Raw genomic sequence first — 13,567 nt, forward strand, 5'->3', positions numbered from 1 at the left:
TTATTCTCTTACTTTGTCCGTCAAAGAACTTTGCAAACTCTTTTTAAAGGTGCTGTAAAAACAAAGTTATGATTATGAATATCATGTCATGGGGCTGCTGCTATGAGTTGGAAAAAAAACACTTGGTGGTTCGAGCGGTTCTGAAAAGATTCTGGAGTGTGACTAATAAAGTATTCGATCTATTCCGCGAGTCACCATCGAAGAATGTAGTGATATTACTGACATCTGTCTCCTCCAACATGAAGCATCAGATCCTCTCTGAACACGACTGATAACTTCATCGTTTTGTACACTGTTAAAATCTAAAGTGCAGTGCTTGGCTTTATATGGCTCTGAGAGTTTATAGGCTGATTGATTTGAAAAGGCTGCACAGCATTGCATCATGAAAGTTAACAAACAAGACGGATTACACAACTCGGCTAATAAAACGGGTCTGACATCATCCACAAACAACGGCTTCATTTTGACATTTAAACACTGATGTGTGCTCTTTGAAATGGAGACAAAGAATGTTTAAATTTGAACCCAGAAACGTTTCATCATCATCACACACACACGCATTTGAACCAACACGCTGTGTGTGTGTGTGTGTGTGTGTGTGTGTGTGTGTGTGTGTGTGTGTGTGTGTGTATTAAAGAATAGAAAATACTGAATCCAAACCGAGACTGTTAAAAGGTGCGACGTCTGAGATTGGAAGCGTTTTGATTGCCTCTCAACGGCTCTCAACATGGTGACAGAGAGCCGGCGGCTAGCAGCTAACGGCGCTAACAGCTAACGGCGCTAACAGCGCTAATGCCCCCAACTGCGTTTACCCGAGAGTGCTGCTACGTTTCCCTGACGACGCCGTCGGTCTGGACGGAGTCGTCGTCTGTAACCGCCGAATGAGAGCGGAGCGGTGAGCTAACCAGTGTGGCACCCTCACATGCACTAGCATGCACGCTCACATGCACTAAAAGTCACACTCGGATGCATTAACATGCACTGCATTAAATGCAGCTGAGAGAAGAAGAGGAGAACTCTGAGCCAGATGGAGAGAGAGCTCCAGATAGTCGGACAGAAGGCAGCGACCCTTGAGAAAGAATGCTTGTTTTAAACGGTGTGTGTGTTTAAGTGAGTGCAGTGAAATGGATTCACTCTGCAACCATTCAAACCAACAGCACATGGTGCACCTGTGATGATGCGAGTGCTTGCATCAGCTCCAGCTCTGAGCACACTGAAGAGCCTCGATGTGTTAAAAACTCCAGCGGTGAAGCGTAAAGCTCGCCCAAACAGTTCGACCATCAAACAACATTGAAATAGTTTATTCTAAAACTGCGAGTTAGCCGACTTTAGATGCCCACAGCTGGAGCTGCTTCATGCTGATCAGTGAAATGGTTTCATTATAGTCTGCAGGACGCCCTGATGAAGCCTTTAAGATTTTTATCTTTACCGACACTCATAGCAGCTGAAGTGGAACGTCTTCTGTGCAGGAAGAAAGGGGGAAAACTGGTCGGAGATGGACCCAAACGCAGAGAGACACACAGGAGCAGAAGGATAGATGAAGGTGATTTAATGATTAAACAAAAAAAATGTCCAAAGCAAAACTTGCAGAGCAAAAGCATCCAAAAGAAAAACAAGGAACGAGGGAAACACACTTGAAAACACAGAGCAGGACAAGAAGCGACACAGGGAACATACCATAATAATCACAGCAGACGACCCGACGCTGAGACACACAGGGCTTAAGTAAACAGGTGAGCTGCAGGTGATCAGAGGAGGAGGAGTCAATCAGGGGCGGGGCTGACAATCACAAAGGCAGGAAAACATACAAAGGCAGGAAGTGAAGTGAACACGGGACACAAGAGGCAGGGAACTTCAAAATAAAACAGGAAACCAACTAAACAAAACCCAAAACCGTGACAGGGACAGTAGCGGTTGTCTCCTGGGTGAAAGTCCTGTTTCTGGTCGGGTTCACATCGGTGTCTCAGACGGTGAGGATTTGTTTTTTTTGCAATAACAACGATAAAAATCCCCATCGTGGATTTTCTTTTTATTATATTATGGGCTATAATGCAGAACTAATCAGCCTAATCGCTCCTCTTCAACACATCTAATAAAGCTCAGGCCGGGGTGCTGGCCGTCCCGCTGCTAAAACAATCACACCAAACTTGTTTGTGTTCCATTTCTTCGCTCCTCTCTTCGTTCTTGTCGTGAAACCTGTGGGGAGAATCTAGAGGAATCCGGTTTTGGAGACTCCATGGGAGTCGGCACAACCTAGAGTCCCTTCACCGAGGAACTGATCTGTTCCGTGCGTCTGTCACCAGAGAGTATCATGTATTTATGGGTCCCTGGGGAGAACGACTGGATGGTACACACAGGTACTCAACACGACCTTTCACCCTTCAGTGCCACGACAGCATGGTTTTTACGGTCCAGTGTCTTCGCTCTACTTCTGGTTATCATTATTATTATGATGTTGCCATTTTACTTTTACCACCAAGTCCAGTTAATTGCTGAGGGCCGAGAATGTGGCAGCGTTGTTGTCCACAGAGGCGCCGCAGGAACACATCACACGGGCCGTAAACACGTCAACAGTCCAAACATAGACCTTCAAATCCCACTGTGTGCGTCTACCACGGTAAATACGGTAAATCTAAGCCGCAGAATCGAGTGGACTATATAGAGGAGTAACGTCGACCTGATCAGAGATTGACGGCCGGCCGCGTGGCATTTAGTGCATGTGAGGGTGCATGTTAGTGCATGTGAGTGTGCATGCTAGTGCATGTTAGTACCGTGCAGGGTTAGGGTCAGGGTTAGAGAAACCCAACAGAGCAGCTGATGTCTGGTGGAGCACTTCCTCTTGGTCCTGAACAGCATGGATTGTTTAAGGCGAGCAGGATTCAGCTGCGGATGTGGATCCTCCGGGATCTGGATTTATGCTGATTTTGACAGCTTCTCTCACATTCTGCACAGCCTTTGGCAGCACTTTCTCTGTAGGAGCTCTTCACGGTGTTACAGAGGTATGTGGGTGAAGGTCAGGAGGGCACTACTTTATCTGCATGTCCAAAGGTTTCGTCGCACACCGGTGTTTCAGGGATAGAAGAGCCGAGACAACAATGTTCTGCTGTAAAAGTGCTTCGGAGCTGCTGGTGAACTATTAAATGAATCACTGAAATATGTTGAAAAGTCTCCAGCTTCTTAAATGTCAATATTTTCGTCTTGACTTGTGGACAAAGCGAGACATTTGAGGAGACGTCTTCTTGTTCTTTAGGAAACACTGATTCACTGTCGATCGATTAATTGAGAAACTATCGGACAGATTATTCAGTTGACGACGCTGAAAGATTAAATATTCATCTCTGCTTATTAGCAGCAGATTATTAAGAGAAATGTTCATGGACTTTGTCTTTATTCTTCTTCCATTTATTAGTAATGAATCCAAGAGGTTTGGCACAACGTTTTATAGCATTCTGTTCTTAGGAAGAATAATGTTTTCATCGCGTGTGTTTTGTAACGTTTATGTCCTGTCAGAGTCACCGTAATTACCAGTTTCCAGCTTGTAAGTGTATGTCATAACATCCAAGTCACAATTACAACTGGAAAGCTCAGATTTTTGTGAAATAGCTCATATTTAGTAATAAAGTATCAGTCAGTTCCAGTCTGAGGAGTTTCACGTTGACTGAGCTTTTGTTAAACGTGCTCCCTTGAACGCATCACAGCATTTTGTCCAGGTGTTCTCGTCTCCGATGCGTTCACTGGTCATCAAACCGCCCTCAGTAAACTAGAGACTCTGTGCATCTGGCATCCATAAACCAACCACGCAATAAATTAAACATTATATGAGTACCATGCTTTTTAAAATATACTGCATATTTAATCCCTTTATTCTTCTTCTCCTCTGTGTGTGTGTGTGTGTGTGTGTGTGTGTGTGTGTGTGTGTGTGTGTGTTCACATGGTTTCATATTCATATTTGTCTTTTTCTTCATGCTTTATTATGATGAGGTTATTACTTTAGTGTTTTATACATCGTTATTGCAGCATACTGAAACGGAGCAGGAGATGAACAGAATGTCATGTATGCGTGTAAATATATAATATATATATATATATAATATATATATATATATATATAATATTTACCTTAGTTTGAGTCATAATAGTAAATATGTTTCAACCCAAACATGTTTTCACTCAACAGAATATGTTAATGCGTCATTATTAAAAATAAATAAATCAAATTAACGAAATTAATGTAAAATAGAGTTAGAAATGTTTTCTGATTGAAGAATATTTAATACTTAATCTGTCACATCGGACTGTACATGTGGCGTGAGGTCTTGTTCCTGATGGAGGTCTTTGTCCTCATGGAGGTCTTTGTCCTCATGGAGGTCGTGGTCCTGATGGAAGTCTTGGTCCTGATAGAGGTCTTGGTCCTGATGGACCTCAGCCTCCTGCCAGATGGAAGGGCCTCCAACAGTTCATGGCCAGGGTGAGAGGGGTCGGCTACGATCCTTCTCGCTCGCTTCAGGGTCCTTGAAGGGAACAAGTCCTGGAGGGATGGCAGATTGCAGCCGATCACCCTCTCACAGAGCGAATGATGCGCTGCAGTCTATCCTTGTCCTTGGCAGTGGCTGCAGAGTACCAGACCGTGATGGAGGAGCAGAGGATGGACTCAACGATGGCGGTGTAGAAGTGCACCATCGTCGTCTTTGGCAGGTTGAACTTCTTCAGCTGCCTCAGGAAGTACTTCCTCTGCTGAGCCTTCTTGGTGATGGAGCTGATGTTAAAGGAGCATTTCACCCTTTGAAGTGCTTTAAGAATGACTTGGTTTGTTTTCGTCTCATTTGTTCATCTAAACATTAACACTGATCACACTCGGGACTCTTTCGCTTTAATAAACGGACAGAGACAGGACATATTTCTGGAAATCATTTACTTTTTTTCCATGTAGTAACAACGGCTAAAAGATTTATGTTTTAGTCTCCATCCATTTTCAATAGTCACACAAACTGCATCAAAGAAGAACTCAAAACCTCGACGGTGGAAACGTTTCAAACCTCCACAGCAGCTCTTTTATCTGATGGAGTGTTAAAGCCAGAGGAACACACTCACAGACTCGTATGATCACTCACACACACACACACACACACACACACACACACAGTCTACGTGACCTTTCCCTTTGAATCTCTTTATGTTGTTGGTTTTATTCGTTCCCCCCCGCTGTGAGTGAAATGGTTAAGATCTCCCGGAGGGGGTTTGTAGCTGTCTTACTGTTCGTTCATTCATAAAGGAGTTCATTCAGGTCAGTGTGTTTATTGCAAACATGCACAAGAACGGAGATCCATGTGTTTGTGTGCCGCGGGGGTTTTACGACCCCATTTCACACGCTCTCCCTCCATTTTTTCCTCCAGGAAAAAAAGTTGATTCAAACAAGTAGCGACAGTCTTTACTTCTGATATTCAGCGTTTTTCAGCTTTATGAGACACTCCGAGCTTTCAGCTAACTGCAACGGGTCAAACAAACACAGGACTCTCACCCAGGAGACCGCCGTCCATGTCCTCTGAGAAACCAAGTCAACGTCGTCTTACTTACATCGTGCCGTATATCTACATACCTGATGCTGCGTATGAAAGCTACATACAGCGGACTTATTTGACCCAAAACCACAAGCGTTACCGACGTTCTTTTGTTGCCTGGCCTTAAACAAATAAACCTAAAAGCTACGCTAACATCAACTTACGTTGGAAGCTTATTTTTGAAAAGACACGATGATGTAAGGTATCCACACACCGCTCCGGACACGTGACTGACGCTGGAGGGTAAGGTCAGTAATCAACCCGATGATTTGAACTACAATGACACATTTCAGTGGTGAAGACATGGAGAATGAAGACCCTGTTGGACAAAGGTCCATCTGTGAGCTCTTCACCTGAGTCGAGCAGATACTGATGATGTCTTCAATTGTTTTTACCTGAAACATTTTCTCACCAACACTACGCGGCGCCAGAAGCAAACTGTGAAGTTGTGAAAATGAACCGATGGAGGGACTCCCTGGTTGGTGAAACACCACAACCTAAGAGTGTGTGTGTGTGTGTGTGTGTGTGTGTGTGTGTGTGTGTGTGTGGAGTTCAGAGTGTGCTAACGACGTGTTTACTGTCCGTCTGTCAGCAGCAGCTTCGGTCTGTCTGGATGCCGAATAAAAGTCCGTCGCTCAATAAAGAAACAGCAGCTGTGCTTTTAATAACCTGCCGCAGCTCCTCTGATGGAGGGGTCTTGTGTGGCCGTCCTGCGGAACAAATGTTTGCTCTTCATGAGATCTAAAACATGAAGACATATGCTTAGCGTTTAATATCTAACAGCTGGTTTGATGCATTAATAATAATAATGATAATCAACAGAATTGCGTCTGGTCCAAACGGCACCTGTGAGGAACAAACCACGTTTCCTTGGTGACTTTTCTTTTTTGCCGAAACAGCTCAGAGACTGCGTGCAGCGAAGCGTTTCTGTAACCACATCCAAACTTCAAATACTTGTCTTCTTTTCGCCGAGCGTGCGGACCCTTTTTCATGCTGGTCCACCTAATTGTTTTTTTGGACTCTAATCCCCTGAACTCTGCATACTTCAGTGAGTTGTTTATATGCTTCTTGAGTTCACTCCTCTATAAAACATATTTTTCCCATTATCCAATGACATTCCTGTTGTTTTTCTTTTAAATGATGGGGTGATGCACAGCTGGGCCTAAAAGAAGCTGCGCGTAACAGCAACGCGCACGCTGCTAACATTGTGTTCGCTTTGATTTACTCTTTAATGACAAAGTCTTTCCATGTAGCCTCAGAACAAAGCACTGAGCTCTGTGTGTTACTGAAGCTCTGTTCAAAACATATGATCAAGAGTTCACACAGAGAGGTGTCATCTTGTGTTAAAGCTGCATTCTCTCTAGTGTCCATCAGGGGGCGACTCCTCTGGTTGTATAGAAGTCTAGTCTAAAATGACTCTACTTCTCTCTTGATTTATTCCCTCAGTAAACATTGTAAACATGAGTTTATGGTCTCAATCTCTAGTTTACAGTCTTCTTCAATACAGCATGATGTTCATTTAGTACATTATGCTCCATTTAGAGTCAAACAGACCATAAAGCAGGGGATGCTTTAGGGGCGGGGCTACACAGTGATTGACAGGTCTCTAATGAACCATAAAGCAGGGTATGCTTTAGGGGCGGGGCTACACAGTGATTGACAGGTCTCTAATAGATCATAAAGCAGGGTATGCTTTAGGGGCCGGGCTACACAGTGATTGACAGGTCTTTAATAGATCATAAAGCAGGGGATGATTTAGGGGGCGGGGCTACACAGTGATTGACAGGTCGACACCAGAGGCGTTGTCCGTGTTTTCGTCTTACAACTTTAACCCTTTCACAGCGTGTTTTCACTTCATCAAAGTTAACGTAACACTTTAGTCATAAAAATGTTTTATTCAGTGTTCTGTTGTACTTAGCTCCGCCCTCTAGTGTCACTTCTATTTGCAAAAAAAAAAACAAGATGGCGACGGACAAACTAGACGCTTGAAAACCAGAACTACGTCCACTTCTTCTTTAGTCTATGTTTAGGACACGTGTTGAGAACAGCCGGCTCTCAGAGCAGGAACTGATGAACTCTTCATCAGCGAAACAGACGGATGCAGTGAGCTCCAGATACCAACAAGAGATCTGCTGACTAAACGATCCAGCTGCACCACAGACCACAGTTTACTCTGCCCAGCCCAGAACAAAACACTGCGGCTGCAAAACATCTAAATAAAAACCACTAGCAGGCTTAAAGAGGAAGCCTGACGGTCGCCGTGAGCTCCCATTAGAGCGAATGTGTCGGGGAGGAAACAAATGAAAACCATCGAGATGGTTTTCGTCTCTGTTGGAGCTGAAGACACGAGACCTTTCAGCTGGCTGGGATTACCGAAGGCATCTCATCATTTAGCTCCACAAACAGTAAAAGCATGTGATATGAAAACAAAGAGAACCGATATGATTGTTATAAGTACAGTCATTTACAGTTGTCGGTCCACTCAGAGCTCTGAACACCACGGTTAGAGAAGCACAAAGGTCCTCGCTGTCTTCTGTCAAGATTCATGAAAAACAATTATCTATTGATTCATATCATTACAAGTACAAATCTAAATAACGTTGTTTGAAAACGATAAAAGAAAGACCTTGAAGTATAAATGTGTGCGTTTTATTTTTGAAGTTCACTGAAGCGTCACGTTTCACTGTCCTGGTTTCAGTGTCTTGCTCAAAGGCATCTTCAGGGATCAAAACCTGTGACCGTTTCCTCTGAGGGTTCTTTCTTAACACCCGGTTCGACTGTCGTACTTTTAAAGCTCGTAGTTCAGCAGACTCTCTCAGTTCAATCATTTCAGATTTGTGAAAGAGACGTCTGAGGTTCTTCTTCTTCTTCTTCTTCTTCTTCTTCTTCTTCTTCTTCTTCTTCTTCTTCTTCTTCTTCTTCTTCTTCTTCTTTCTGTGATCCGGTAGTGAGTCACTGAGTAAATCAGCTTGAGTCCAAATAGAGACGTGACGGTGAACATCAGAGGGAACGAGAGACGAACACCTGAGGACAACAGTTAGCGAGTCAAAGCCAAAGCCACAACCCTGAGACCACATGGAGGGTCTGCAGTCCTGTGGAGGTCACGCTGGAGTCTCCATGTGTGCTTCAATAGAGGGACCTTGGTTTCAACGTGATGAATGAGCTCGTTTTACAAAGACTGCTGCTTTTAGATGCTTTAGATCTATAAGTGGGAAATAGATTGTTAAAGACAACGAATGAATGGTTTTCATGAGGAGAACCTCTTTCATATACCGCTCGCATCCTGTTTGTACAGCAACATAACGTTGATTAACGTTGATACTGAACACATTAACGACGTCAAAGAATAACGTGAAATATTGGCTCACGGCGACTAAAGCGCGATACCTGCCTCCACTCAGACTCGACAAATCAATCCCAGAAACGTTGAGGACTTTGAACTCTCGGTCTGCTCCTTTTTCCTTCCTCTCTGTGGTTAAAATCGACTGACTGCCCACCTTTAAAAAAGAGGAGAAGGAACACCAGCAGATAGAGCCAGGAGGAGGGGGCTAAAGATCACGTTGGAAATGTGGAAGCACTTAGGCCCGGGAGCACGTGAAGGGTTAAAGATGGCTACGGGATAAGTGGGGCTCGTTTATCGCAAATTTGACAAAGAGGTAGTTAAATGGAGAGTTTTCCCTCAGAGCTGCCAGTCTGGAGAAGCAGACGAAGGCTCTCTGCTCTCCTAACCCCCCCCCCCCCCCTCAGCTCTTCTTCTGTGGTTTACGGACGGCCGTCTCCTCTTCTGAACCTTCTGAAACAGGACGAAGGAGCCTTTTCATCGCCGCTTCGAGGCCCAAAGATTATCATCCTTTAATCGTCTTTCTGTCCCCTCGCTGTGGATCTAAGTCTTCGACTTGACCCCCCCCCGGAGTCCTCTCAGATGTCCTCAGCCCGGCGCTGAACCGGGCGCTCCTGCCAGCAGCCCAGATGCATTTGCGACTGTTTGCCGTTGTGATGTCCTTCCTGTGTGAGGTGATGGAGACGGAGTCCGGCGTCCTGCAGAAGCAGAGCGGTGAGTTTCTACCTTCTCGTGTTCTGATGTTACGGCTGATGTGATGGAGTCTGAACTTTAAGACGTCAACATGCAGAAATGATCAATAAGTAAAGACCATAATGTGAAATGTTAACAAATAAGTTCACTTATTAAATAAAGTTTGAATTACAGATTGTGTGTTTTTATCCACTAAACAGCAGCTGTTGATAAAAAAAAGTTATTTTCTAATTTATTATCAGATAATAAATAAAAGAAATAATAAAAAGAACAAGAAACGTCTCGTCAAACACTTTGAGTTCAGCTGATTTATGTATTTATGTATTTATGTATCATGTATCACAGTTCAGACACTCAGCAGTAGTTTAGAAACTCTCCTCTAAACACACACACACACACACACACACACACACACACACACACACAGGTCAGTTGAGTCTGGTATTTCCTCAGGAGTCTGGGACCAATAGAAGGACATCCGGTCTCAATTAGAGAGGGACCTCTGAAGGAGGTGAGGCATTAGGTAACAAGGAGAGAGGAGACGTCACGTAGGGAACGACGTATAATATAGTTTAATGTAATAATCGATAACCCTTCATGAGGCTCTGTGTGAAGAAGAATTGATGACGAACGATCAAAAGTACAAAACTTTATGGAAATCCTGGAGAATTAATTAATGTATGAATATAAAATATAATGTTTATTCTTCCCTCTCCTTCATCTACTCCTCACATCTCCTTCATCTACTCCTCACATCTCCTTCATCTACTCCTCACTTCTCCTTCATCTACTCCTCGCATCTCCTTCATCTACTCCTCGCATCTCCTTCATCTACTCCTCGCATCTCCTTCATCTACTCCTCGCATCTCCTTCATCTACTCCTCACATCTCCTTCATCTACTCCTCACACTCCTCACATGTCTCTTTCATCTACTCCTCACATGTCTCCTTCATCTACTCCTCACATGTCTCCTTCATCTACTCCTCACATGTCTCCTTCATCTACTCCTCACATGTCTCCTTCATCTACTCCTCACACTCCTCACATGTCTCCTTCATCTACTCCTCACACGTCTCCTTCATCTACTCCTCATATCTCTCCTTCATCTACTCCTCCCTCACATGTCTCCTTCATCTACTCCTCACATGTCTCCTTCATCTACTCCTCACATGTCTCCTTCATCTACTCCTCACATGTCTCCGTCATCTACTCCTCATATCTCTCCTTCATCTACTCCTCCTCACATGTCTCCTTCATCTACTCCTCACATGTGTCCTTCATCTACTCCTCACATGTCTCCTTCATCTACTCCTCACATGTCTCCTTTATCTACTCCTCACATATCTCCTTCATATACTCCTCACACTCCTCACATGTCTCCTTCATCTACTCCTCACATATCTCCTTCATCTACTCCTCACACTCCTCACATGTCTCCTTCATTTACTCCTCACACTCCTCACATCTGGACTTCCTCTATCTATAAACTCACACGGAGCTTCAGAGGTTGAGCTCATTATTTTGTATTTCTGTAGAACACTTAATGGAGGAGACTTTAATGCTTCTCTGGTTGTGAATCCAGATCCAAAAGGTCTGCTGAGGTCTTGGGTCCAGATCTAAACCCTGTCCCAACAATTACAAAACATAACTCAGATGTTTTCATGAATAAACTTCAGAATCAAAGCTTAAGAGCTGCAGGGCTGCAGCTGTAAATCTAGAGTTCTACCAATTATCCCATCGATTAAATTGGATACAAATCATTTTAAAAGCACATTAAAGTCAAACATTTGAGCACAAACAACAACGGACATGTTGTTTATCAGAGGAATCAGGTCAACGTTTGATTATACTGAAGATGAACCTGATCAAAGCCACGACCCCCCATGGAAAATCAAAATCTCAGAGGATGTCTCGGCTGAACAAAAGTTAAATAAAAAATAAAAATAATTTAAAGCTTGTTGGGATGTGAAGAGTAGATGAAGGAGACATGTGAGGAGTAGATGAAGGAGACATGTGAGGAGTAGATGAAGGAGACGTGAGGAGTAAATGAAGGAGACATGTGAGGAGTAGATGAAGGAGACGTTTGGAGTAGATGAAGGAGACGTGAGGAGTAGATGAAGGAGACATGTGAGGAGTAGATGAAGGAGACGTGAGGAGTAGATGAAGGAGACATGTGAGGAGTAGATGAAGGAGACGTGAGGAGTAGATGAAGGAGACGTGAGGAGTAGATGAAGGAGACATGTGAGGAGTAGATGAAGGAGACATGTGAGGAGTAGATGAAGGACATGTGAGGAGTAGATGAAGGAGAGCTATGAGGAGTAGATGGCGGAGACATGTGAGGAGTAGATGAAGGAGACATGTGAGGAGTAGATGAAGGACATGTGAGGAGTAGATGAAGGAGAGCTATGAGGAGTAGATGGCGGAGACATGTGAGGAGTAGATGAAGGAGACATGTGAGGAGTAGATGAAGGAGACATGTGAGGAGTAGATGAAGGAGAGATATGAGGAGTAGATGAAGGACTTCAGCGTCACGAGGAGAAACTCGTCTGGACGTCCACACGTGTGTCATTAGAGACGGAACATCTTGTGTTGTTTTAACACATCACCCCACCTGGCACCTTGTTCTAGTTAATCTACACATCATGGTGCATTCTGGGTACTTTTGGCACCGTCTACAGAAGCAGCGGCTGCTGTGTGTTTGGAAGAAATCCCACCCTAAAAAAAAAAGCGTTGTTTTCTCTCTCTGCTGGTGAGGGCTGGAGGACATAATAACATTTAAACAACTTCACACGGTTATATTGAATGTAAAACATATTGAAGTGTCAGACTGATACTTGATTGAATATGAAGATCGAATATTGTTAACATAATAAACTGTGTCGTAACTTTTGTTCTGTTTGTCAAAAACATAGTTTTTTTTATCAATTACGTCACAAATTAAAAGTTTGACTCTCGTCATGAAACTGATATCTTAATAAATATCTTTAAAATCAAAAGATCACAGCTAACGAGACTGAGACTGGTGGAGTTTAACGAGCCAGTCTCAGTATTTAAAGAAGGCCTTCAGCTTCAGTTCAAAGCTTCCAAATTAAATTTCCTGTCATGAGAGTGAAACATAATTTCTTTGTTGCGTAACGTGATATTACTTTATGTTCTTTCATCGCACATTTGGCATTATTTTGTGTTGTTTTGTTGGTTGCGTGTGTTCCAAGAAAATACGTGTCATCAGACTTTACTGTTCAAAACCATCTTCTTTCCTTTGCTGAACATTTCGTGCCTTCAGCACACGATTCAGTTTTGGGGTGGAGTGCCCCTTTAAACCCTGAAACGCCGTGTGTAACACAGATCGACATGTGTGTGTGGAGAACGCTTTGTCTTTGACCTCCAAGTGAAGTCCTGGATCAGGGAAACCACTTCCTCTGGTCCCCTCTTCATCTTCATCTTCATCTTCATTGTCTCTATTCACTACCGTTACTTTGTCTTCTGTGACGATCTACGTTCTCCTCTGTGATGCTCTACGTTCCCTTCTGTGACGCTCTACGTTCTGCTCTGTGACGCTCTACGTTCCCCTCTGTGACGCTCTACGTTCTCCTCTGTGACGCTCTACGTTCCCCTCTGTGACGCTCTACGTTCTCCTCTGTGACGCTCTACGTTCTCCTCTGTGACGCTCTACGTTCCCCTCTGTGACGCTCTACGTTCCCCTCTGTGACGACGTTCTCCTCTGTGGCGACGTTCTCCTCTGTGACGCTCTACGTTCTCCTCTGTGAAACTCTACGTTCCCCTCTGTGACACTCTACGTTCTCCTTTGTAATGCTCTATATTCTCCTCTAGCGTCATCAGGCCTGTCAGTCTTGCTCAAAGCTCTCACTTTTCTCTCTTTTTCTCACCCTCCTCTTCTTTTATTTCCATTTGTCCTTGTGTCCTTGTGTCCTTCTGTCCTTGTGTCCTAACCGTCTCTCTTTCATCTCCTTCAGC

The 13,567-nt window shown here is 43.9% G+C and overlaps 1 protein-coding gene across 1 annotated transcript in view; it reads left to right on the forward strand.

Moving 5' to 3' along the window:
• Positions 1-9,454: 9,454 nt before the first annotated feature.
• Positions 9,455-13,567, forward strand: part of rspo4 (R-spondin 4) — a 17,142-nt gene continuing 13,029 nt past the window's right edge. Inside the window, exons 1-2 of the mRNA XM_068722281.1 lie at positions 9,455-9,612; position 13,567. The exon at position 13,567 is cut by the window's right edge and continues 188 nt beyond it. Coding sequence (XP_068578382.1) covers positions 9,528-9,612; position 13,567 — 86 coding nt within the window. The 5' untranslated portion in view covers positions 9,455-9,527. The remainder of the gene's footprint in view (positions 9,613-13,566) is intronic.

Source organism: Cebidichthys violaceus, unplaced genomic scaffold (assembly GCF_023349555.1).
Source record: "Cebidichthys violaceus isolate CVI_PGR_0920_01 unplaced genomic scaffold, fCebVio1.0.p SCAF_29, whole genome shotgun sequence".
Taxonomy (NCBI): Eukaryota; Metazoa; Chordata; class Actinopteri; order Perciformes; family Stichaeidae; genus Cebidichthys; species Cebidichthys violaceus.